This window comes from Metopolophium dirhodum, chromosome 8 (assembly GCF_019925205.1).
Source record: "Metopolophium dirhodum isolate CAU chromosome 8, ASM1992520v1, whole genome shotgun sequence".
In the NCBI taxonomy this organism is placed as follows: domain Eukaryota; kingdom Metazoa; phylum Arthropoda; class Insecta; order Hemiptera; family Aphididae; genus Metopolophium; species Metopolophium dirhodum.
Genome location: NC_083567.1, coordinates 11353312 through 11380798, shown reverse-complemented (window position 1 = coordinate 11380798; position 27487 = coordinate 11353312). Strand labels below are relative to the sequence as shown.

At 30.3% G+C, this 27487-nt stretch overlaps 1 protein-coding gene across 1 annotated transcript; it reads right to left on the bottom strand.

Moving 5' to 3' along the window:
• Positions 1-14946: 14946 nt before the first annotated feature.
• LOC132950215 (alpha-tocopherol transfer protein-like) lies at positions 14947-26756 on the bottom strand. Its single transcript, XM_061021528.1, has 6 exons — positions 26377-26756; positions 25568-25730; positions 24671-24920; positions 22772-22882; positions 22569-22674; positions 14947-16073 (listed from the first exon to the last, which is right to left on the bottom strand). Exons 1-6 carry the CDS (start codon positions 26522-26524, stop codon positions 15919-15921), a joined length of 933 nt encoding a protein of 310 aa, XP_060877511.1. The 5' UTR covers positions 26525-26756; the 3' UTR covers positions 14947-15918.
• Between the last annotated feature and the right edge of the window lie 731 nt (positions 26757-27487).

The following is a 27487-nucleotide window of genomic DNA, read 5'->3' as shown; positions in this document are numbered from 1 at the left end:
CGGGCATGTATGGGAGGGGGAAAGGCAGGGCACTTATGTGATAGGAGTGGAAGGAAGGGGTAAGGCTGGGCACGTTCGTGATAGCATAGACCTATAGGCTGGGCGGGGTAGCCGGAATCACCGGATTTGCGGGGGGTACAAAACCTACCAAAACATACTCCTTATGATATTTATTAAAATTATCATTAGGCGGGTCCTGTACTCCTGTTGACATCAAACTGTGGCAATTTTCAGCGTATTGTCACCAAAAGATAGACGCAAAATCGACGAAACCGACGAGGAACAATTTGTTTGGTGAGTGTTAATAATAAGTACGTCAATGATAGTATACCAAAGATATTTTCCTCGCACTTTTAGGGTTTTGAAATTTCATGAAATTAATTTTCTTGAAATATTTCATTTGTGTGAAAAAAAAAATAGTTTATTATTGATATCTAAAAGTTTATAGTCATAAAATTCCAGCAAGAGAACAGTTTTATAAGTTGGTTTATTATTGTATCGAATAATAAATAAATAGTAGCCAATGGGGCCCAATTTATAAGACGTGATAAATTAACCAATGGTAGAATATTATGTAATACCATTTATATTTTTATTAGTTTATATCTATAACCATTAAACATAGTAATTCGTAAAACTTGGTTGATAAGTCATCCATTATCGATATTCTCTGTGTGTACCTAATCAACAATCATTTCTAATCCTATACAAACAAAATAATAAGTTCAAATAAAATATTTTTCATAATTTTATTGACATAATATTTCGAATTCAGAACCCTACGCACATATTGTAATGCGTTGTTCATATTTTTGTATATTATTCTAATCGCATATTACGGTATTATTACGAATTGAGTAATTAATTATTAATATACGTATACCTTGCACGAAACTACGCGAAGGTATATTGTATTACAATATCATAGTGTATAATATTATTATAATATTTTATACTTGCTATTATAATAAAATCTAAATCGAAAAATACCACTTGTGTGGTGTGTTAGTGAATTTTAATTATTGACGATATATTTTTTTCTATTTTTTTTATTGGGTAACCCGCCGCAACATAGGCCATTGGGTGTGGGGAGGGCACTGTAGGTTTTTTAAATTGGGTCGGTTGGTACACGTGTGTGTTGTGTTTTGGCAGAATTTCTAATGGGGCACCCGTAGGTTTCTGCTGAGTGGGGGGATGGCGGCACTTGTTCTCCGGACACCATGACTTGCCCAAAGAAAAATGCCGCCCGCGGCCGAAGTATCGAACTCGGGTCGGCCACTCCGTCCCCCTGACGATATATTGTCATTTTAATTAAGATGCATTTTAGGAAACACGCAAACTAGCACGGCCCCATTCGTGAAAATTACGAAGGCGTCCAATAATTATATAGAATATATTATAATTTATTATTATGTGTTCCAATTCTATTGTGATCCTTCAAATAATATTAGTTACAGTGTTTTGGAAACAATAATATTATTAAACTTATGTAAATATTATTTTTATTCATGATAAATTAATAAATAATTGTTCAGTCATTTTCACTAATCATTTGGTAACTGTAATGAAACAAAGTATACCGTCTATAATATTTATCAGGATAAACTTTACAATATCATAGCTGAATAACCTGGCTTCGACCGTGACCAGTTTTTTTGCGTAGGTACCTATCTCGGTTTGAGTGTATCTCAGCTTAAGTATACCTCAGCTCATGGACTTATCGGCCACAGTGCACCTAGCTTTTTCAAATAAATGCCGTAACAGACGTTGCTTCCAAACCAATCGACATCCATATGCATAACTGTAATAATTGGAAAACGCCCATTTTCCAAAATTGTTATAGTACCTATGATATTTATCTAATAAATTAATTTTCTTTAGCATTCCGCAAGAATGAACGGTCCAGTTTAAAAACTTACCAAAGTCCTTTGATGGATGTCGATACGAATTTGAGCAGTAGTTGCACATCGTGCTGATGTACGGAAAGTTATTATTGGACCGGTCATATTATATTATGTTTAGAAATTTCATGAACACGTATTGAGATTTGTAGGCAATTCCGTTGCCATTTTTTAATTATCCATCGTTTTTATCAAGGTTGAGATGTAATAGCATCTTAGGGGCTAATATTGTCCTTCCCACTTACAGGACTTTATCCATAAATATAGCCGACAGCCCGATGACCGACATTTTCTATATTCTGGTCCACCCCATGATTGCGGCGAAGTAACAATCACGTCACCGTTTATCCGATTACCCGGGGTGAAAAAGTCGCCAACAATTTCATCGGATACGCCATAAACCGTGGCATTGCGCTGGGCCAGCATCATCTTGTCCGGATCTACATCTACAAAAATGACAATTCCAATTATTAGAAGCTATAGCTATATTATAATAATATAGGTACTTAAATAATATATTATACATATTATACACAATTATTACATTTTGGTTACTACAGTTAAGTAGAAATAATAATTTCAAATAATATTACAGTACCTTTGTCGAACAGTCAGCTGTATGACGTTTCCGCTACGCCACAAAACGGGTCGACGCTGTGCGGTCCACCCGGCACCCACCGAACCGCAACAAACCGTTCTAATTTCAAATAAAACCATCCACACGGCCAATTTGCTGATTTATTAATTAATTAAAATTATATTTGTAAATTATATAAAAATAATTATAATATTATAACATAATATTATGTTCTATGGAAACTCTCCAATCCATTTGTTGTGCTTTATTCCTTTATTTCCTTTTTTTCAATTCATCCATGCACAATTTTGCCATTATTCGCCGAACCATTGCTTCAGATGTTTCCCACTTATATTTGTAAGCCCCTTAAAAATCCTCGTGTAACCTAACCTAACCTAACACTTATAATGAAACACATAATTATTACGATAAACATATTATGTGATACCTATATGAGATAGCCATGAGATTTTCCAATCAACCATTTTTTCGATATCAATCATTTCCCCACCTGATATTTTTAGAACACGGACAATATTGACAGTATAGTGGCAGTACAATGGTTATTAGCATGTCGCCGTTGCGAGTTAGTTATGTTCTAATGGTTACATTTTAAAGCTGGTCCCACATGACCTGCAACATCTTATGGGTTCTAGGTCACTTTGTACGGTCAAGCGTTGAGAGTGCGAAACTTTTATATACTTACTACCTACTTATCACTTATAATTACAATATATCCTTAAATATATAAAATTACAGAGTGATATGTAATAACATTGCCTAATAAACTACGGAAATTATGACAATTCCTAGGCAATGATATAATTTCCTTCCGCTGTTAGGAATTGTCTTAATTTCCAAAATTGTCAACATTTCCGGTAACATAATAATATACATACTAATTACTTGAGCTTCATTTTTCTAGACCTATAAGCCACGAAATCTTCAATGGTTTTTTCATAATTTAAATGCTCGGGCTCTTCTTATGAAGCCAAGACAGAAATACGCCCTTGGGATGTGATACTTCTCAAATAAGTGTCTATAAGTTCTAACTTTGAGAATCTGCGTTCTGCGCTAGCTGAATTCAAATAGTCAACATTATTTTAAGAGCCAAGGCTGAGTTTTGAAAAGCTACATTGCTTTTTTTATAAAATTAAGTACTTCAATAGTAACTACCAACCTATTTTGTGTATGATAATAATATATCATTTACAACGTCATTGATGTAGGTAATTATCAATACTCATATAGCTAGGCTTCCATGCTTAGGCTGCCTTTCTGCAGAAAACACCTTCATACCATTGTTGTTGTAAAGAGAGTGGATGTACTTAACAAATAATAATGCCTTTTATAGTCAGAAAACTATTTCGGAACAAATGGATGAAGATTACAATTTTTTACGAGCTTTTGAAGCCATTGTTACCATGTAAAAGTATGTTTATAGATAATATTACTTTTTGGGGTTAAAAAAAAATAAAAAAGTCTTAAAAAATTATACAATTTATTTTTGATATTTCTCTGTGCTTTGTGAAAAAAACCAAAAATTATTTTATCTATATAAATTATATTATATGAAGGTAAATAATTATAAACAGAAACGTAAATGGTTGTAATTGTTGTATCTATTCATTCAGTTAGTATCAAAAGAAAATCCGAATCAACCTCGCGAACCAAGCTCTAATGAGAATATAGATGTCACCTGGTAAGTGGTATTAATTGATTTTAATACCAACTGTTGTTTTTATTCTAATCGGAACACTCTAAAATATTGTGAAAGGTACGTAGACGGTACAGTCGTTGCCAGATAAATTGAGACGGCGGCGGCGGCGCATTTCAGGAAGTGTAGCCCAAACTAGTCGCTGGCAGTGTTGTGCAAAGGTCACACAGTTGGCTACGACGCGTGCAGTCACCAGTTCGAACCCGGTTCAGTGCAAACAATTTTATTTATTATTATTATTATTAATTAATTTATATTATTTTACAATTTCTACTTTTTGTTCTTAAATAAAAGATTATTATCAGAATAATTGATTTTAAATTAATATCGTCAAATTATTTTTGTGACAATTTTTGGTTTATTAATGTATTTTCGGTAATAATATTCAAATACGGAGAACTACTGGTTTTTCGTTATCGCGCCGCCGCCGCTGTCTCAATTTATCTGACAACGACTGTACCAACTTATATTTTCACGGTACAGACGACCCTTGGAAGGCCAGTGTACGATAATTTATTTGGAAACAGGTTGTTCAAACTCATTATGTACTTACTATAATGTTTTAACTAAAATTCAAAACCTTTTCATCGTTGTTCGGGATATATTCGTATTATTATTATTATTAACTATATGTCTTAACTGCATCGTTGTTAAACATAACCTTAAGAAGCACAATTGAAACGCTTTAATATTTAACGTTTCCGTCAAAAATGTAATTACCTACCATTTAATTTTAATAAGGAAATTATAGGTATGCTAGTATACAGTTTATATGTATGTACCTAGGTGCCCATTTTATGTGGTACGAACAATAGTCGCATTAATAGAGGTTTAATTAAAACAAATATATATATTATATTTTGTGTAAACATAATAAACTTAATGAGAACCAAATTAATAAATGAACAAGGAGTCGTAAAATGTTTAACTCGTAACTTATGATAGTATTTATTTATTTATATATAATATGTTATTATTTTTATATTACATAAATAGTCCATACAATATAACAATACAATTATCTTATGATTGTTTGGTTGATATTATTATAGCCTTGGTATGTGAAAAGTTAATTAATATTTTCGCTCCTAAATGTTTGGGATACATTTTATTATGTATACCTAGGTTTTTTTCATTTGAATATTTTACCGAACAGACATTAACAGACAATAAAACGCAGAACAACCAAATACACGCAATGCAAAAATTATTTAAATTTTCGAGTTATTTTAACTGGCGAAGAAAATTAACTGAAAATGAAAACAATTATTCACCTATATTCTGAGGTTATTCTAAAGTCAACGGAATTCATTATAATTATGTGTACTACCATGGTGGTATATCAATATATCATTATGTATGGTTATGGACTATGTTCATAGTCGTAAAATAATAAAGTATTCTCAATTGCCTTTGAGACCAAAAGGTTTGAAGAAAAAAAAAAACAGTGAGAGGTACGATTCAAAACAAATTATCATAAATTAAATGTAAACAATTATTGTTTTTCTTATTGTATACATTTAATAAAAATATTTATTTCAATTATTTATTATTTCAATAATATTATTAATTTTCGTGTAGTTTTAGCACAATCAATTTAAATTCTAAAAAAAAAATAATAAACAAAGAACCCGTCTTTAAAAAAAAAAATAATAAGCAAAGACGTGTTGTTGAGATTGATGATAGTCTATTATTTTCGTTTTTAAATAAAACAACAAATTGTAAGCATTACGACTATTACTCACGGCGGTGATGAATAGTATGTTAGAATATCATTGATCTTAGGTTGCTTAGAAACTATGTCAACTTTGGATTACTGGTGATGAAATCACAACTTCGTTTTACGTTGTCAATAGTAGTTTGTAACAAGAGTATTTTTTTTCTATGATCAGTAAAAGTTACAAATGTAATTTTCTTATATCTCTGAGGTACCACTTCCTAAAGTTTGATATTTCGCTTAAAGTATTGTGGTTGATGTTTTTTTTTTTTTTTTTTAATCATGTTAGTTTTGTTTCCCAAGTATTACAGTGTTTTATTGCGACAAGAAATGTACCAGAATGTTAGGACTGCAATAAAGTTTAACATTATTTTAATTTAATTTCTGTTATTCAATAAAACAGTGCGTGTAGTTAATTTTTATTTGCTTGGAATGTGTTGATTTTATTTTGGAGTTCTATTCGATATCATTTTTTATTAATTATATTTTACAGTTATCATTAGATAGTTATCACTATTATTTATTTTATTATTTATATTTTAATTGTTATCCAATAAATATGACGTTATTAGATTTGTTTATAAGTCATACATAATATTATAACAGTATGTTAAGAAATAAATAATTACATTTAAATTAAGAAATTACGTCTATAGTTAAGATTAACTAAATAACTTCAACAGTAGTTGAATATTTCGCAACTAACTTTTATTTTATTTGAAATTTATTGATTTTCCTATTTTGTTTCTAGTTTCTATTTATTTATTACGTTGATTTTCATTATAATATCAGAATATCTTCACTATTCATTAATTGTATTATACATTATATTACGTAATCACATACTCTGATATTAAGTGTTCGGAAAGTGTTGCTATCTACCGGAAAACCGAGTACCTACATATTATTATTACAAAAGCTATAATAATGACATAAAGTATCTTAAAATATTACGCATTTTATATGAAAACATTTTTTTCTTTTTCACATGATTCCAACTCTCACAAGCATTGATAGTATGGCGTGTATAATATTATGTAATTTTTTGAAAGTAATACATGTTAAACAAAAATATATTATTATTTAGTTTATTTTTTTGCTGGACCGATGGCGCCACTATTTTATTTTTGCCATCCAGATTTCCTACTTTTCCGGTAGATTTTCCTAAAGTGTTCTTTCAAACAAACCTTGTGCTGACAATTACGAACACAACAGAAAAATAATCAGCCAGATCGGTTAAGCCGTTGTTGAGTCTTATCCATACTAAAGAACATCTTTTCGTATTTATATATTATATAGATATATGTGTCAGTGGCGTAGCCAGGATTTATTTTCGGCGGGGGCTGATCAACTTTTACACGTTTACACATTAAATACATACTAGCACAGATATATAGCTGAAAAGTGTTAATACTTATGTACAGTTTAAATATTTTAAATACAAGACTTTTTGAGCGACTATCATAGACTATTAAAATAATTTTTAAATTTTCTCAACATTTCGAGAGGGGGGACTTTAACCCATTATTAATAATTTATAATTACCTGAAGACGATTATAGTATGCACGATTTCCGTACAAAACAATACATATTATTGATAATCTTAGTCATAAACCTTTTATACGTGTCACTATATTACCTTTCAATGTTTAAAGTTGTATACTGTGCAGATACTATTCTCAGCTTACGTGTTAACATTTGCCAACGAGTATATAATATTAACTACCCTTAAATAGGTTTCAGTGGACGGCTATAGTAGAAAAAAATAACGGTCATGTAACCTGCAGAGGACTTCATACAACTTGTTAATACATGTCATAGGTACACGCGCCATGTGTGATCAAAGCAAAAACACTAATTAGCAGCGGAATTGACAATTATATAACTTATATATCACCTGTTGCGTTTATTTCCTTCTTATCATTATAATCACAACATTAAAACTGAATATTATATTTTATTTAAATACAAAAACACAACCGTTCAATTTTGAAATCGGTGTACCGTGTCCACAAGATAATATTATACCTAATACAATCACGGTTAATGATGATACCATGGAGCCATGCAAAATACATTGTTTTCCTTATGTTGCGATAGTAATAAAATATTTGCAATAACCGTGGATATAATAATTCTGTAGGAAGGTACTTGTTTTAAATTAAATTTGAAATACAAGGTGACATGCGGTATCTGCGCCTACCCGCTACAACTTCGACATTATTATTTTACCGTGAATATCAGGTACTTACTAATATATTAAAATAAATTAAGTTTGATATTCCAAGGATGTAAACAATATTGTATAATATGTAACGTGTATACGTACATTGCTTATTACAACTTGAATATTAACTAATATTATGTGTTAAATTATATCATTGTAATAAAATGTTAATAATATACTTATGTACGTTAGAATTTTAATATTCAAGTCGTCTAATAACGCTGTATGTGTGGTTGTATCCTTGTCCGCCAGATCACGGCATAGAACCTACAATCGGAGTCAGTGTATGGCTTTTGAGAAAGGCCACCATGAAATTTCGTAATAAACTGGTTTGATAATTTACAATAAATTACATGATATTATTCAAATAAGTGAGTTAATTTCCACATTTCTATATCAACATTGGCGTTAAACAACAGACTTCCCTAGGAAATAATAGATACGACGAGGCAATGCAGTTTCTTTGTTCATCGAAAAATAAAATAAAAACTGGTAAATTACTTCATTGTGATTTGTGAGTAGTACTTGTTGGATGCGTCATGCATATCGAAAACAACCATAATTCTATTATATAAATAGCATCAGATGCATATTTGCATAAATGGCAATAATAATATAGAATCCTGTTTCTCAAGAAAGGTCCTATGGGTGGTGGGGCGGGGGAAGGGCAGGGAGGGCTTAGCACCCTGTAAACCCATTAAAAAATTTCAACAGCACGTCACGTGTTATTTTTATAAGAGTTAAATTATTTATTTTAAAGTTATGATTATTAATGTTTTCTACAATTTCAATATATTCAATATATATTTAATGTTTATATATTTTGTGATTTGTAAGAAAAGATCAAATATTTTATCCATTTATATTTTTAATTAATGCTAAGTATTAAATATTGCTCAATATAAATAAAGATAGGTATTCCAAATCATTGTCTAAAATTGTAGTCAATGAAATTTATCATTGACAATAATAAAATATACAATATGACAATAATACAATAATTTGAATTTGTATGTTGTATGAAACAAAAATTAAAAGTTTTTAAACTAAAGAGTATGTTAAAAAAGTATTACATATATTTTGTTAATGCAGTCGTTTAGAATATGTGTAAAAATATTTCCTTATTTACTATTCACATGAAAAAATAACATTATATAGCCATACAGGTAGTATTACAAAAACATTGTTAATTATTCAAAAGCGCAAACATATCATCTATTCAAACTTAGAATATAAAACTACCGAGTGTTATAAAAAGTTAAGTACTATAGCTATGTTATGTTAGAATATATTATATTATTTATCTGAGTTATCGCTGAAGCGTTTTAAAAAAACTCTAGACCGTGTTTAAAATGTATCTGCTCCACTCAGCACCCAATGGAAAAAAATTCTAGTGCCGTGCCTGCTGTTTATTTTTTATCTTTATTAACTGTTTCGTTTTTGTTCTCGAAATATTATTTTCGTAAATTTTTGATCAACGAAATTGTACATAGATTTTGTCGTATCACGTGTATTAAATGGCATTCGTTAAGTCCTTCAACGTCTTATCCTCGAAAACTCTACGTTAATGACTCTACCCAAAATGAAATTTGGTCGGAACTGTTGACGCGTAAGGCGTGAGTTACGATGGTATACGTTCATCCGTTCTATTCGTCTGTCCTGCTATTCCTCATTGCCCATTGACCATATATTATTATGATATTATTAATACAATAATACCCCTACACTAGCTTTAGCGGTATAGACATAAAGCTAAAACGTGAAACGATCGCAAGACAGTCCAACGCAGTTTATATGGTAGGAAACACTTTTATTGCAATATATTCAAAACAAACATAAAATATTTTGGTTAAATACGGTACTTGAGAACCGACTTTTTAGTAACACGATTGAGAACGCTCAGTTTGTATTTTTTTTCAAACGTTGCCATATTATGTTATAGTTGTTATTGAACGATTGAACACGATATTATTGGTACTTGGCCAGGTAAATACCGAAAATAAACTTTTAAATGCGCATAAAAAGTTTGATGACCAAGAAAAGTGGCTTAATAGTAGTGTTTTGTTTACTATTTTAATTCAGAAAGAAGTCGGAAATGAGTCTTTTACTTTTAGTATTCATGAGCTACGGTAGAACAATATGTATGAAAAAAGGTTTTATTGAAAAAATACAAAGAAAAAATAGTACCTTATCATTAAAATATATTAAATTTAATATTTGAAAAAAATTAGTTCATTTATTAAAGCGCTTAAAATACGTTGGTTAATGATACACAGGAATTTACATTTTACATAATATCATAGGTATCTTATTACATTTTATTATTTATGTGTATATAGCTGGTAGGTAGCTATCATTTTATAAGGTTTTAATTATATTACAATTTACTACTATGACTTTGAATATATTATTTATACACTATAATATATACATATACATTTATCATAGATTATTTTAAAAATAAAATATATTATTATTATTATTATTATTATTATTATTTGTTACGTTTAAATATTTTCAGTTATAAAAAAATTCAAAGTGCTGCGAATCGTTGGATAGACAATTAAATGATAATAATAATGGCAACGTGGCGACATAAATTCGATTTCAACCGTATTAGTTTTTTGGGTAAGCGGTGGTGAGTTTTTTTTGTGAATTTTAAGTGTTCTAAACTGTTTGGCCAAAAAGGTCTCAATCTTTCGATAGCCAAATTTATTTCACTATTATATGTTCGTATGTATATGATATTCGCCTCTATCTCCACGTACGACAGTCACACACAAACAGTATTATAGCAGTGGAATTCTCATGGCACACACAACTGCGGCGGTAGCGTTAAATAACAAAATATTATGTCCTCTCAGCACAATTTATGCTTCCATCTATGTTAGTGAATTACATACTAAAACCATAATATGTACTATTATATCGTGTCCCTGTCACACACATTTTATATTAAAATACAAATTCAGTCTATAGTTAAGTATTCGTATACGTCTTGTATTTAAATACTTTTTGGGTAGTTATTTCAAATACTTTTCAAATGCTTTTTGACAAGTGTATTTTAAATATAGGTAATTTAAAATTATCGACTTGTAAGTTGTATTTTTTTCCAGAATACCATATATTTTTTTTTTACCGTTGTTTTTTTTTGGATCACCAATATTTTTTGTTGTGTATTTTAAAAATTGCTCCTTAAATAATATATTATTATATTGCTAATGAACATTTACGATTACGTAGATGAAACAATAATTAAAATGTACCTATATCTAGCTGGAGTTTAACTATTGACAATATAATAGGTATGTCACATCTGAAAATTTTGGACAAATTAAATAATGTGCTTATTAATTAGATATTTAAATTTATTAATAACTTTTAAGTGTGCATTTGTGATACACGTACGTCGAACAAAATATTAAATTTAATATTTCAATAGGTGGACAAAAAAAAGTATTTGTAAAGTATTTTTAATAATTTTAAAATATATTTTTGTTTATATTCAAATATTTTTTGAGGATGTATTTGAATACGTGTTGCAAATACAATGAAAAGTAGTTTTAATAATACTGAATATAATATTAAAGGCGGTCTATTATTTATTGTAAACGGTCATTTTAATGGTCTCAATTTTTATAAGTTATATGTATTTCATCAATTATTATAATAATTTAAATATTGTATAATATATTAATTATCATAACAATTGATATATTGTTTAATATATTAATTATTTGTTATTTGTCACCATCATTGCCTGATTGCCCCAATACCATAATATAGTAGTTTGTATTTATAATATAACAAAACGACTAAACGACTCTCTATTTTATTCCATTATATTATTATAAAAAATATAACGCTTGTCTAAAAAATAGCATCAAGGACAACCATTAAACAAACTACTTTATATTATTAACTAATAATTTTCATATTAAATTTTTTTAAAAATAATGTTTATTATTTTATATAATTATATGTAGATTAAAATGATTTGGCGCAGCACTCTTGATCTATGAGTTTTATTAATTCATTTTTTTTATCTGCAAAACAAAATCAAATCAATCGAAACAATTATTATAAACTGGATGAAACACGGAAGTGAATACAATACTAGAAACGCAGTTGTTACTATACCATAATATAATAGTCAAATATATTATCAATATAAAAACGAGTTGTATTACAAGTATTTTAAAAAAAACTTTTATTTTATTTTCCTAGGTACAATTGTAAGACAAGGCGTGTAATGATTAATTTATAAATACTATGCTTACTGTGTTTGATTTTCATTAAAATATAGTCATATACAACGAAAAAAATTATTTTAAACTTGAATTTACAGAATTTACCCTTTTTTCAGTCGACATATTTATCACTAAAATATGTTACAGACTAAAAACGAATATCTATTTAATTTAAAAAAGGTATTTTGTTTGAAATCTAACTTTTTAATTAAACTAATCAATTAATAAAAAAATATTTAGCCCTACCTCGGAAACCGTATCAAATACTCAAACATTATACGGTATAACTTTGTGCTCATAAAATAATTGTTAAAAACATATAGTTATAAATCTATTAGGTACACATAATAGGTATAATACTATAATAGGTATAATATATTATGCACACACACACACACACTAACACGTTAACAATGTATTTGATATTATTATAGAACAACAAAATATTTTTCAAGGTGACGATCGGTCATTCAATTTTTAGGAGAACATTTTTCACCGAGTTCATTACTATTATTAGAATTAAATATAATATTACTATAAACATTGTCGAGTAGTATTTTAATCGAGGTAAAACAAATTACAATTAAAATACAATATATATTGCAACTGTTTTTAAATTATCTAGTACACAAATCCCTATATAGTTTTTGTGTCTGTCTATCAGTTATCTTACTTCCTATAACATTAAACATTTCAAATTTTGGAATTTTTAATATATAACGCATGTTGTACTTTAGTTGATACGATTAAATAGGTAGAATACAGTAAAGTTGTACGTAGTACTACTATTTCGTATTACACATTCCAAATAATGAACTACAGAATGTATTATATAATATGATATTAAACAATTCATGTGACAACCATGTTGACAAACATTCTAGTTTATTTGGTTAAGATCCCGAAAATCTAGAGCGTCCAAAGTGTCGTATTTACTGTATTTTTTTTTTTTTTTGCGTGTGGTAAGATTTATGCATTACAATTAAATAGTTTATTCATCAGTTATTTTAATGTCAATACAATATAATATAAGAACTTACAAGATAATTATGAAAACAAACCAGTCAAATATCTGTATTAATTATCTATGGTAGGTACCTAATAAATATAAACTATTGAACCTGATGTTACCGCTACTTGCCTAACCCTTGGTTGTTACTAAATACACAATATCATATGATTTAGGTACAGATGCTGATGTACCCATCTACGGTAGTCCGTGTATAATATAGGTATGATAAATTGCTTTATCTCTTCATATACAGAAGATTGAGCGAACAATGTCTAGAGATGATAAAGGCATTGATATATTATGGAAATTAAATATTGACGATAAAAAACTATTAAAAAATAAAATTCGTCGACATACAAAAATATTTCTTTAAACCAAAACTTTACACTCGCTTAAGCCAGCAGTAGAGCATATTATGTGAAATGAGTTAATTATGATAATTGTTGAGATTAACAAATGAATATGTAATTTTGATTGGAAACGATTATCCGGCAACATAGCCGACTCATCGATATTTTAATGTTATACATTGAACATTGTATAAAACGAATCAAATTGTTAATACCTCGTGCAATTTCAGGGGTCAGTCGACAGCGGTCTATTGAGATTTGTGATATTATAAAGGATTATAAATCTGAAATTATAATTGAATTAATATTAAAATGTATTAAGATCGGAAATCCGAGGTGGAGGCGGATTAACGACGTTGTCAAGTACAGCGATATATTATTATAAGACAGGGCAGAAGATTGATAGTATAATTATTTAAAATTACAATGCACGATGATAACAAACCATAACACGAAAACTAATAATTAAACATCGGTTGGCTCATCAATAGGCATAATATTATAATATAATATTCTCCAATTTCCGGATGTCGACTTATAATCATGACGACACGCCAGTCGGTACATAAATACATCGTATGATTCCCATCGAGTAATTTTCCAGTAGTCTGCTATTATATAATATTGTATTTATTCGTACACGAACGACGCGTAGTAATTTTTATATTCATTCATGTCTGCGTTATTATCTCAATAGAAATAAAATATTATTATTATGTTTTCTTCTCTCGCAGAAACGTTACAATTTTGAGAAATATAAAAATAAACTTCGCGTGAAAAACGTCTAGTATATTTTTGACAGCAGACATTTTTTTTTTTTTAGTTACAACGGAATTGAAAACTCGATGAAAAACGTATACGTTTTCTTCAAGTATGAAATATACATTAAATTATACATAAATCAGGTTAACTGGATAATTTTTTAATTCGAGTGAGTAAATATTTTGAATAATATTATAATATTATTGTATTTGGAGATATGGACTTGAAAAAAATTAGCATCAGCTCATGAAATGGTTGAACTTATCATAACTTGTGTGTGTGTGTGTGTGTGTGTGTTGGGAGGTGGGGCAACCATCAACCTTCACACAAATAATATTACAATATTATGTTATGAGTAGGTATTCAGTATTTCAATGACCACTAGTTCCTTATAGGTGATTAAAATAAATACTCTTGAACAATATCAATTCATTCATTTTAAAAATATTTTTAATTAATCACAATTTAATGTAGGTACACCCATAGTAATAATTTATATAAATTTTTTTTAAAATTACAATTACATTATATTCCTTGGTTATTCCTATTCAGTATCATAACAATAATAAGTTGTAAAATATATCAAATTGAATTCTAATATCATATAATTTAATACAGTTTTATGAAATAAAAGTTACAAAAAAAAATGTTTATTATAAATAACGCACCATCCTCCAATTTTAATAAAAATAATAAGTATAGGGGGCTCTAAAAATATATATATTCTTTTTAAATAGTAGAGGATCTCTCCTCTCTCGCCACAATTCAAGTACTGATGTCAGGACGACCATCAGGACGAAACAAATGATATAAGTAGGTACAATTATTAACATTCTAGAATAATCTCTGGAGTTTGACCAAAAAAATATTATGATGTACACGACGATTCCTAAAAAAATATAAGTTTTCAAAGTAATTTTAATAAATGCATTTCTCAAACGCACGTGTAGCTGTTGGGTTGTCTGAAAATGTTCTTTTTCTTTTATTTATTTAAAATTATGTAATATATTTAATAGGGTCTTGGGTCGGTGCTTACGTGTTGAACCATTTGTATTCATATAAACTCGCGGAAATCGTACAGCCAAAAGCTATAAATACTTATAACTGCATCATGGGTGAGCGTATAATAAAAATGAACTCAAAAGAAGTTAAGAAAGGTACAAACTACACATTTTTTTTTTAAGTCACATACTATTGTATAGCTTCTATTTAAAAAATAATGATAGATTGACTTATACTACTAAGCATAGGTTACATAAATAATGCATGTTATTAAAATATCACCGAAAAAAACTAAACACTGTACATATCCTATTGAGTCTATGTCGGATAAACTTATAAAACGAAAAATAAATCAATTCACAAAAAAAAAAACACTATTTCTAAAAACTAAACATAAAAATATTAGTCGACTTCGAGTTTTCTAAATGAGCCTTCAACTCCAGCTAACATGTTCACCTTAACGCAGGGTTTCTTCGTCCTTTTGTTCTCATCACAATTGACCGAATTTTGAGATAGGAACCATTCCCTGTGTTTCATCAATTCTTCTTGCCAATCAACTGTAATTAAAAAAAAAAAAATTATTAAAATAACAATAATAAAATCTGTATAGATGATTGGCACGAACGTATAATATATCACAAAAAGTTGAATATCAGTTTCCAATTACCGAATATACCCCCCCCCCCCCCCCACCTACTAAAAATATAATAATTTCATAGTAAATGTTTTTAAATTTTATCACGAAATGTCTTCTATTACTTGTCTTGTGTTTTGTTTCATTTTGTTTTTTGTTTGACGACCAGTCCAAAATAAATGTTATCGACTTCATATAATATTATGATGAGATATTACCACGTTTGAGAAACATAATATTATATTATTCCGTACAATATAATATTTTGTGATTCACGTATTATTATATTATTATTATTTTCTCAACGCCGTTCGGACACACTATCTGAAGTCTAAACAAACCGCGGACTGTAATAATGTCATGCGCGCGGATCGCGGCGCATAAAAACGGCACGTTTCATAATAATAACGGTGTGGTTAAAAATAAAAACTCGATCGCACTATAACGTGCATACATATATATAATAATAATATTTTGTACGCGTACAACAATATTATGTCGCTATATATGTAGCTGTATAGTACCTATAAACAAATGATATTGTTGTTGGGTTACGTCGAAACGAGTAAAATAATATTGTCATTGCGGCGGATGCAATTCAATATTATTGTTTTGACAAACAGGTATCCGAATTCCGAAGCTTACAGACTGCAACACGCGTCGTTCTATAGATGTGACCGTAAAAAACGTACAGCGGAACAAATAATAATAATAATAATAATATAGGAAATGTATGAAGCGTATAATATAATAATAATAGTAATAATAATATGGCGTCACGCGTGGACATAAAAATCGTAAATACACTTTCGTCCGCCACGTGAGTCCTACCTACTCGCTTAATATATAGCGTTTGGTGGGCTTAAATCCAGAGGAAACTTTTACACTTTTCTGAAAACCAAACGCTGAAAAATATGAATGATAATAATATAATATTGTAAGTACGCGTATATTGTATATTATTATGTTTGGACCTCCGCCGGTAATGGTCCGAACGCGTGAGATAAAACATAATAATATCATACTAAACACCTAAATATTAACGGAACAATACTAACAGTGGCTATGGGTGGTTCGGATATGTGCGAAAAGAGGTTTTGGAAGCGATCGATTTGTAGAAATCAAACGAAAAAAAAGGTCAATCGTAACGTCATCGACACGCAGCTGCAGCACATTTAAGTGCCAAACAGCGATAAACGAAGTATAATATTATAACTGTCGTCCGACAAAAAGTGTATCGATTTTAACTGACTTTAGCGTTTGATTTCACTAGATACACAAAACAGAAATATAATATTATAACGTATCGCACGAGAATAAAAACTAACCGCTGCACATGCACACACGACCGATTCGAAGACGGACAAAAAATTGTAATTTAAAATATCTGAGACCACGTCTTATTATTAATTGTATAGGTCAGCGATAGGTCACTGTCCCATAGGGTGTAGCGAACTCGTCATGATGAAAGTCTATACGCGCTTACACGAGAAAAAAATGTATATTATTATTATCTGATTTTGGGGGTAGTCAAATATCGACAATCATGTATGTACCATAGTAGAATGTATTGCGATTTACGCTACAATTTTAAAATTTTCCGAGGTTTTTTTTTTGATCTTGGTTAAAGAAAAGCTTGTCCTGCAGTCAGTGAACAATAGAAGTGTTAGGCAGTGAAAAGGTTAGGCGGGTAAATCGCTTTATCTTTTATCGTTTTGGTTGGTTGACGCCGCCGTTTGAGCTGTCGTTTATTCTGTTGTAGTGGGTATAGTAAGTTGTCGTATCAGACTCGAACTTGCAGTGTCCATGGGCCGACCGAGTTCGGCTTAATAATTATAATAATTGCTATCGAAAGTGTCTATGGCGCACTAGCAACAGTCTATATCGACATTTCCATACATTATTATATAAACAGTATCTGAATTATTATAATACAAATCTAGGATAAATGATAGTATGGTTAAGTAGTTAATGCGCGCACAATTCGGTCGACCTCATATTAATATTATTATTATTATTACTATCAATTCGGCCTCGTCGTGAATAATATTATACAATTATTATAGAGTAATAATTAGTATGCGCGTATCACATGGACGGTGTTTTAGTTACGGTTTTTTTTTATTTTCAGGAGAACGCGGAGAAAAACAATATGGATACGCGTGAGCGTATATTATTATGTAAATTCTAGTACAGGTGCATATTATCATTGTTCCACGTCGTGAAACTTACAAATGGGCCTTGATCGTGCAGGCGACTGTCGAGATAATAATATTATTATCGATATCGTCGACGTGGAAATCGTATAATTTCGTATAATTTTAGAATTTTTTCGATACAAATACCGTTGTTATGGTACGTCGTATCACATTTGATGGTATTTACTGTCGTAATGCATTTCGATGATTGGTAATTATTATGGTAGGTATTAATAAAAAGATTTTCTACGTACACTATCATTATGATTTGTATAGGTACTGCGTATAGCATAATAATTATTAAGTAGTCACTAATATTATTATGATACACACGTTTTTAAATTATATATTTGAGGTTTGGTCTTGACATTCGCAGTTTTTTTGTGAACACAAAATAATAATATATTCAATTGGATACAGACGAAAACGTTTCCGTCCCGACACCACGTATCACCGTCGTATCCGTGTTCCCGACGACGGTGAATAAAATATGCTATTTTTACGAAGGACATAATAAATTGATATTTATATTTTGGCGATGGCGAACACCGAGAAGCAAAAATATAATCGTTTAATAGCATAATCCGACGAGGATCGAATTGTTACATATCATACGTCATAATCTGTGATACTGGTCGAGACACTCGGACAGCCAGACGAAATAAACTCTACAACTAGTCCTTGTACAGTATTAAGTAATACGATATAGTAAATAGGAATCCCGGAAAAAAAATCCGGGGAAAAAAAGTACACGGAAAAAAAGTCCGATTTAATTTTTTTCGGAAAAAAAGTCTGACAAGAAAATTATTATACGGAAAAAAAGTCCGGTTTAATTTATTGTTTCATAAAAAATATTTAAATTTATTTAATTAATTCAAAATTAATAATATATATGATTGATATGATCTAATATAATTTAAAACTATAAAGAATTAAAATTTCACGTCGTTACACAATCTACAGAAATAGAAGGTATTAAGGTAAGGTAGATAGAAAAAATATACTAGAATATATGATAGAAAAATCGTGTACATTAAAAGGCAATAAAGATAGCACAATTAATCTGTATTATAAGATAAAATATGAATGGAAGTTAATTTCTAAAATGCGTGAAGAGTTAGGAGTAGATAGAGCTAAAATAGCGTTACAAGAATTAGGTGATTCCAACACCAAAAAAAACGTACCGGTGAACGTTTAAAAAACTTATGTTCTAGAGTGGCCATTGACGAAATAACGGTGGAAGAATTTTTAATTAATATTGGCCATTGCATTCGAAAACAAAATAAATATTAGTTTTAAATTTTAATTATTTATAGTTTTAAATTAAATTTATATTATATATTATACATTTAGTAATTTTATTTTTTTTTAAATTAAACTGGACTTTTTTTCCGTATAATAATTTTCTTGTCAGACTTTTTTTCCGAAAAAAATTAAGTCGGACTTTTTTTCTTTGTACTTTTTTTCCGGCTCCCAGTAAATAGTAATACAATAGCACGTTGTAAAATGTATGAAAATTAAAATTGATGAAAAAATCACTTACGAGCATAACAATATTGTGTGTTGTAGTATACGTCGTAGCAAAAAACAGGTAATTTAATAATATTATAGCCACTGTAGCCAATTCAAAATTACTGAAAAATCCCGGCGTTAGATGGTAGTTGATAGTTGATATAGATAGTATTCGTTCGTCACTCAATTCATCAGTGATAACAAAAAAACAGGTATTCGAACACGTCGATAAAGAGGACGGGTTTTTGGTTATTTTTTTTATGACGCTTAGAGAGCAAAGAGTTAACATTAATAAATTGTAGCATTCTTGCTTGTCTGCATAGGTTGTTCTGGTTGGTATTAGTCACCGTCGTCGGTGCATCGGAATCCGGTTTTTTAGTTAACAAACGAGTATAATATATTATTGTTGTTGTTGTTGGTGTTGTTATAAAGGAAAACGAACGCAATTATTATATTTAAGGAAATAAAAGATCCCGGAGGGTATAATTTTAAATACGCGATAGCCCGTTCCATTATTTATTCGTTCACAAAGCAGTAACATTATTATTACTTATTTAAATTAGGTTCCTATTACGTCATTCTAGTGAAGCATTAACTATTGTGTTCAAGACACACGCGTTCATATTTTTATCAAAGCCACCCGATGTTAATTTAATTTTTTCCTCAAAAATACGCTCTACGGGAATTATAACGAACATCCTATCCGGTAGAATCAACCTAATTTCGAATTTCATTATTATTCTTTTTATTGATAGATGTAAATACCCTATACCCCGAATTTAACTTTGTTTTTAAATATTTTTTATGTTATACTTTATCATAATGGGCATATCTATAAATAAAAAAGAAAATTTTAATTTTCTCATTATTTGAAATAAAATAAAAATCCGGATTTCAACGCGAGCTTTAAAAATCTTTTATTTTTAGAAAAAAAAAACAGTAATCAAAATCCGACAATTCAACGCGAGGCCTGAGAGTTTTCACCATGCAGTTAATTTTGTTAATAAAGTGGTATATATAAGTGGAAAAGTATTAAAATACATTTGTATAGAATTGAAGAAAATTTAGAAAATGGGCCACCCTTAATGCAAAACGCACGTCAAATCGTCGAAAACCAAAAAGTCGACAACCCAGACATCGTAATATACGTTCACATCAGTCACAGACGACTCATCGTGTTAGGTTAGGTTATATGTAATAATAGGTAATGTATTATTACACATCAGCCGAGGTGCTAAACGGTCGTGAATATTAAAAACGACGCGCGCAGAGCCGATGATCGTCCGCGTGAAATATATAACACGTCATAGTAAAACATAATAATTCATATTGTTATGGATCGTTAAAAGTTTAAAACGTTTCGTCGCACAGTCACGAAAACCACTACTGTATTGTAACACTACCTAATTAATTACTACTGTAAATAATAATAATTTACAATTAATACTATTGTTGATGACGTTCAATTTTTAATTTTGACGACGCTCCCCTCATTAAAGATCTTTCATCACACTCCCTTCCGGGTAACACGGTAAGGAGACTCCAGCGTAAGTGGCCCAGAGACTGGTTAGCATAATACCCAGGACTATACGTTAAACTTTAAAAAAAAAAAATTCTCGCCGAAGTGCTGTTGCTGGACAGTCTCTTCAATTCACGATTTTTCATGTTAAATAAGAATAGCATTACATATAAATGAATGCTGCCGCATTTTTGTTTGTATTAATTCTATTACTATTGTATTCAAATATATTTTAAGCTTATTGTACCACGAGTACAGATTGTTAAATTTTCTTAATTCGAAAATAAAAAAAAAAAAAAAAATTTTGACGACGAGACATTAACCTATATGGTCTTGCAGTACAGTATAATCCTCGTGCTAAAAAAAATGTTTGATCGGACTTTATAGTTTATTGAATGATAGATCTTTCGGTAAGCAGGCGTGACATAGCTTAGTGTATTATAGTTATAACAATATTATAATAATTAAATAACTGCAGTTATATTATAATATTCTATGGTAAGCAATAGTGACGTTATGCGCATTGACTTAAAAAAATCTGGACCTATTCGCTATCGTATACCATGTTGTTTATACCACGATGGTAATCGTAATACGTAGGTCGTAATCGTCAATGGTCGTAGGTAGGTCTATATTATTTGCGTGGTTGCTATAATATACTATACCTTCTAAACTGGGGATGCACAATATTGCAACTCGATACGTATCAACCGACAATAATATTCTATATATTATCACACTGTTGTTTGTGTACAAAACAATATCAAGGAGGCAGCTCAATAACAATATTATAACAATATAAAATAAATCACAAAAATAAAAATACTTTTAACGATTATGGGGTGAGGTACCTGCGCGTTTTCTTTTATTATTATTACTGGTTTGGTGAAAATAGGTTTATCGACGTTTATTATAAACAATAGTCAGTTATGTCATAATGTTAAAGTATAGTAATAATATACCTACATAAATCACGCGCATTGTAATAATTTAGTATATTATTAAAAAGTAGGTACATTATTTACAATTATATTTACCGGGTACATTGTACCCTTATACTATATAGAAAGATCCAAAAATCTATTAGAAATTGTTTTGAAAATTACTAAAAAACAAAGACCGCATCTATTGTTGTACTGTTATTGGATCTATAATATTTTTTATAATATGATCGTGATTATTTACTCACCGATTAGTTCTTCACTAGTTTTCGGGAAAGTACCGCCGTAGTCCAGAGGCAGGATGTCCACACTGATGTGCTTCTTCAACTCTTCCAGGCTGTTGTGAATTTTAATCTATAACGGGAGGGATGAGAAAAAAACAGGCGTTATTATCGGGATAGTCTTTATTGTAAACAATATTTCGTTTCAAAACACGTCGGACATAACTCACCCTGTTGGCGATTTTCTTTTTCAAAACACTCAGCACCATGTTGACCATTGTTTGAGCGTAGCTGGGCATGTTGATAATGTGGATTTCTTGAATTCTCAACGGATAGGCCGTCTGAAAACATGATTTAAAACACATATTATTAAAATTTCATTACAAACGAGGTTAGTATCCTAACGAGCATTCCACAATAGTTTGTCTCTGAACGACATAATGTTTGCATGACAATTATATAATTGGGTAGCCTATAGCCTAACAAAACCTATCTACAATATTATAATATAATAATAAAAAATGAGAATATCATATGGCACACAAAAGTTTGTTGATTCAATTAAGTTCGATAGTTTTTGCCAAATTACATTGCGAATACAAACAACCATTATTCTAATCAAATATTGTAACGACTATACACCATTACAGTTTAGACGCACAGCTACGTTTAACTCTAAATGGATTAGGTTAATATTATCATATGGTTTTCACAAGCCTTAAATCCAAGACCCCGTCAAAGTTAGCATTTAAAACGGTTAGTTTGTAATTTTGTATAAAATGTAAAACCACTCCGAAGTATTCTGGCATGTCAAAGTATACACGCTTAGCAGTTGGCCAGTTTTCAACTGGTTTTGTAGTACTACACGTTATTATCATTACGATATTGTTAATTAGTGAAAAATTATAATAATTAACAACTATTGATAGGTAACTAATGACCAAAACAATTTGTCTGATTGATAGTATACTTGTAGTAGAATAATATAGAGTTGTGTACATATATATTGTATATTATAATATTTTACGTGCGTCATCGTAAGTTGATGGACATTGGTATTTCTGGTAGTAACATTTTTTTTTTTTTTGAAAAAACCACAATTTTAAACAACATATCCGGGTGCGTCATAATTATTATAATTTTCCACGGATTCAAATACATAATATTACATCGGTGGGTGGGGGTTTGCAGCGTTCGCATTTTATTACGTTTGTGAATACACCGACACGAATCGTATACAACTATTATTATTATTACTATTTAAAACAGGTAAAGCGATACGCTGTGGACTAAACCACCGAACGACTTATTATTTAATTCGAAGCATCTACGCTTTATCTTGTATTATGATATTATTCGCCATCGACGGAACGCAACCTTGACAATGAAATCGAACAATTCCGGTATAGTTACCGCGACTATATCGTCATAAGGACGTAGCAAAACCGATCTAACTAGTTTCGCGATTCGATCCATAAATTTACCATGCAAGACGCGGAGACATGCAGCAATCGTGGTGGAATCCAGCCAAGTGTATACACTGTTCGCAAATGCCTATGCAAAAGTGGTATTCAAAAAATGTGCCTACAGCGATAAATCGCATTTTTTTTTAGAGAAATAATATTCCTGCAATACCGCGTTGAGCGGGTGTATCGTTCTACAAGGTGACCAGCTGGTCCTTCGCAGCAGGTTCGTCCGGACTCGTGGGTGTATAGATGTCTATAAGGACTGTCTGCGTATAAATTAAATGGAAATATATAGGTATTATAATAGGTATATAGGCGCGCCGATTCGATACACGGAGACTAAGCCGCCAATGCGATTCGACGGTCGGCGTTTTTTAGTTATTATTTTGTGTATGTGTGTGTTTTCTTATAAAAAAAAACGAATATAACGATTAGGCAGTCATAATAATTATTATGTCCGGAAAAATAAAAAAAAAATTCAAAAACCGTTAATATCTGTTTACGCGTTGTTTGGCAATTACTTCTCCGTTTTCCACAAGCCCTCAGCCAATTGTGAATAATATTATTTCTATAACCCGTCTGCCCGTGTGATGTTTATTCAGATCCATAACATTAATTCACAATAATAGTGTATAATTTCATAAACAGAAAAAATATACTCACTGTTGCGCAGTAGACGAACTTCTTCACGCTTGGTAACATAGCGGTCAGAAGAGCCATGTTAATGTCTTTCAAGTCGAAGACGAATATTTCCTTTTTGAACATATCCAATTTGGACAGCCTAATATCGATGGACATAAAGTTGACCTTGACGTAGTCTGAGAATTCGAAATTATCCATTTCCGGGGTTCTGATACGACTAAGAGAGACCCTGTAGCCTTCCGGTGTTAGTTTCGGTAAAGGAATGAAAAGCCTAAACATTGAAAAGAAAATTTCAATATAATATTTCCTTTACACTGAATTCAATCTTAAATGATATTTCGAGTTTGATCGTTGTATCATTACATTTAACTATATTTAATGTAACCTATCATTTTACCTCTAATATATTATTATTACGTACGTACCAATTATATAATATGGCTACTTAATTATGTACCTATATGATTAATTATGATATTCTTCTAATATTATATAGGTAGCTATACAATCTATTATAAATAATTATTGTTATGATATAATATTAGTATAGAATGACGCTGAAAATCATCGAACAATTTTAGACTGTTGGCGATTATTATTACTACCGGCTATTTAATATTTGAATTGTAATAATATAAATAGTATTATCATTAGCGTGTGCAATTATAAAATTGAAAAACATTAGGTTTGAATAATGTTATATTCTTACGACTCTGAAAATTCAGCAGTAATTGTATTTGCGCGTTTAAATTACTAAGCCTGACATGTGCGTGATTACTAATTAGAAGTACGCGTATGAAATAAACTTATCATCTAAAAAAATTATAGGTACTTATTAGGTACCGTAGTAAATAATGGCCGTTAATAATGTATAAATGCATAGTATATTATAATACTATATAAAGTATGTATACTTACGATGTTTTCATCGATCGCAAGAGTGGTGGTGAAGTAGGATCTCTGTCACCGAAGAACTCTGGAACCATTGACTTTAATGTGAAATATTGATCCAAAGACTCTTTGGTCCTCTCCAAACTGTTTTTGCAAAGAATTAAAAACAAACGAATTCTTCGTTCATCACCTACAAATAAACAACAAACATGTTTTTAATTTTCAACTCGTCAAGTATAATGTAATTAGACAAAATACATTGATTTTAGAATTAAATCTATTTTGTTGGTAAAACGAACTATTGTAAGCTGTAATTGAGCACTTTGAATTAATTACGTGAAGTCATTAAACCTATATAGTGACAACTTTAAATATCTAGGTATTTCTTGAGTTTGTGTGTTTCTTTTTTTGTATAAAACTCGTTACGAAGAGTACCTACTAAACTGAACTGCCAATAATAAGATATCAACAAATTTATAAATATCAGTAAAATCGTATGTAAAGAATTACAAAATAAAAACCATGCAAGTATTAAAATGGATTAATAAAAAAAGCATTGCAAATCGAAGTTTTTCATAGGTACTGTTATTATATTATTATGTACCCATACCTATACGTATTCTTAATAATGTTCTTACCTATTACAATTAAAAAAAAAAAAAAACAAAAAAACTTCTTAAACGGTGGAGAATTTACTATGACATTTTTTTTTATGAATTCATTAAGCTGTACTATACAAACTTATTAATATAATATTATTGTATCATAATATTATTTAAAATAAGTACCTAATTCATGTAGTTTTGAAAATATAATTATATTATATTATAAATTACCATCAGGGTTGGGGAGATGGGGCTGTTTACGCATCCATTCCGCGATGGTCTGCACGTCTGCTTCGATCTTTTCTTCGGTCATGCCCAGGTCCTGGTAAATCTCCTTCAACTTTTCCGGCGTGGGCAAAATTAAGGTTTTCGTGGCCATTTCTGCTGCTGCGCAATGAATGTCGACCGTAGATGAATATGACTACACTTAGAGAACCCTCGGTACGGTTTCGGACGAGATCAGCGTGTCAGTGACGAGATTTATATCGGTTTGATATTAATTCTGTGACTTGTGATATTATTATTGACGGGATAGAACTCTTCGATGGTCACCGTCGTCGCAGTCGTCGCCGTCGCCGTATCGATATCGACTTGTACTCGACCAGTGTCCGACGAGCTTCATATATATAACGACGCGGATACAACAAGTGGTTCTCGCCCCCACTCAACTGCGGTCGTCACGGAAAACCCACCACGTGTACCCCACCCCAACAGTGGAGGTAGTTGTGAAGCGCAGCACTAGTCTTCGTTGTTTTTGCCCAGCCGCGGTATCGACTCGTACCGAATCTCAGTGATTACCTGTTCGTAATTTACGACACAAAGGGCTGGAAATGTTTATAATATAATTTATTAATATTTTTTTTTTTACCACGATACCAGAATAACGACTACGACTAAACGTATCCTTGAGAGCTTATACCGCACGTTCCGACAAAATCACGCAAACGGGTTGACTACACCGCAACTGAACAACCCAAACTGACGTCATCGGGTCGGACCAGTGATTCCGGAACCCCGATTCAAATATGGTTAAAATATTTTACGTTTATGACGTAGGTAGTCCAAGAATATTATTTTCTGCAGTACATTAGATAATAATATGATCAAAAAATAGGTAGGTACACATTATAACATTATTATATTATGATGTTATATATTTTAATATTTTTTTTATAATGGGTGTGATGCGACAAAACCATTATTGACGTATTATACGGGGAGATTTTTTAGTAGTAAATTTAATCAAATTCTGATTTTCAGTACTACGCAAGGAGTGTCCTGTGATGATACAAACTTCTATTTCCCCTCCACTCCTTTTTTTACTGCAAATTTTTTAGCTGAT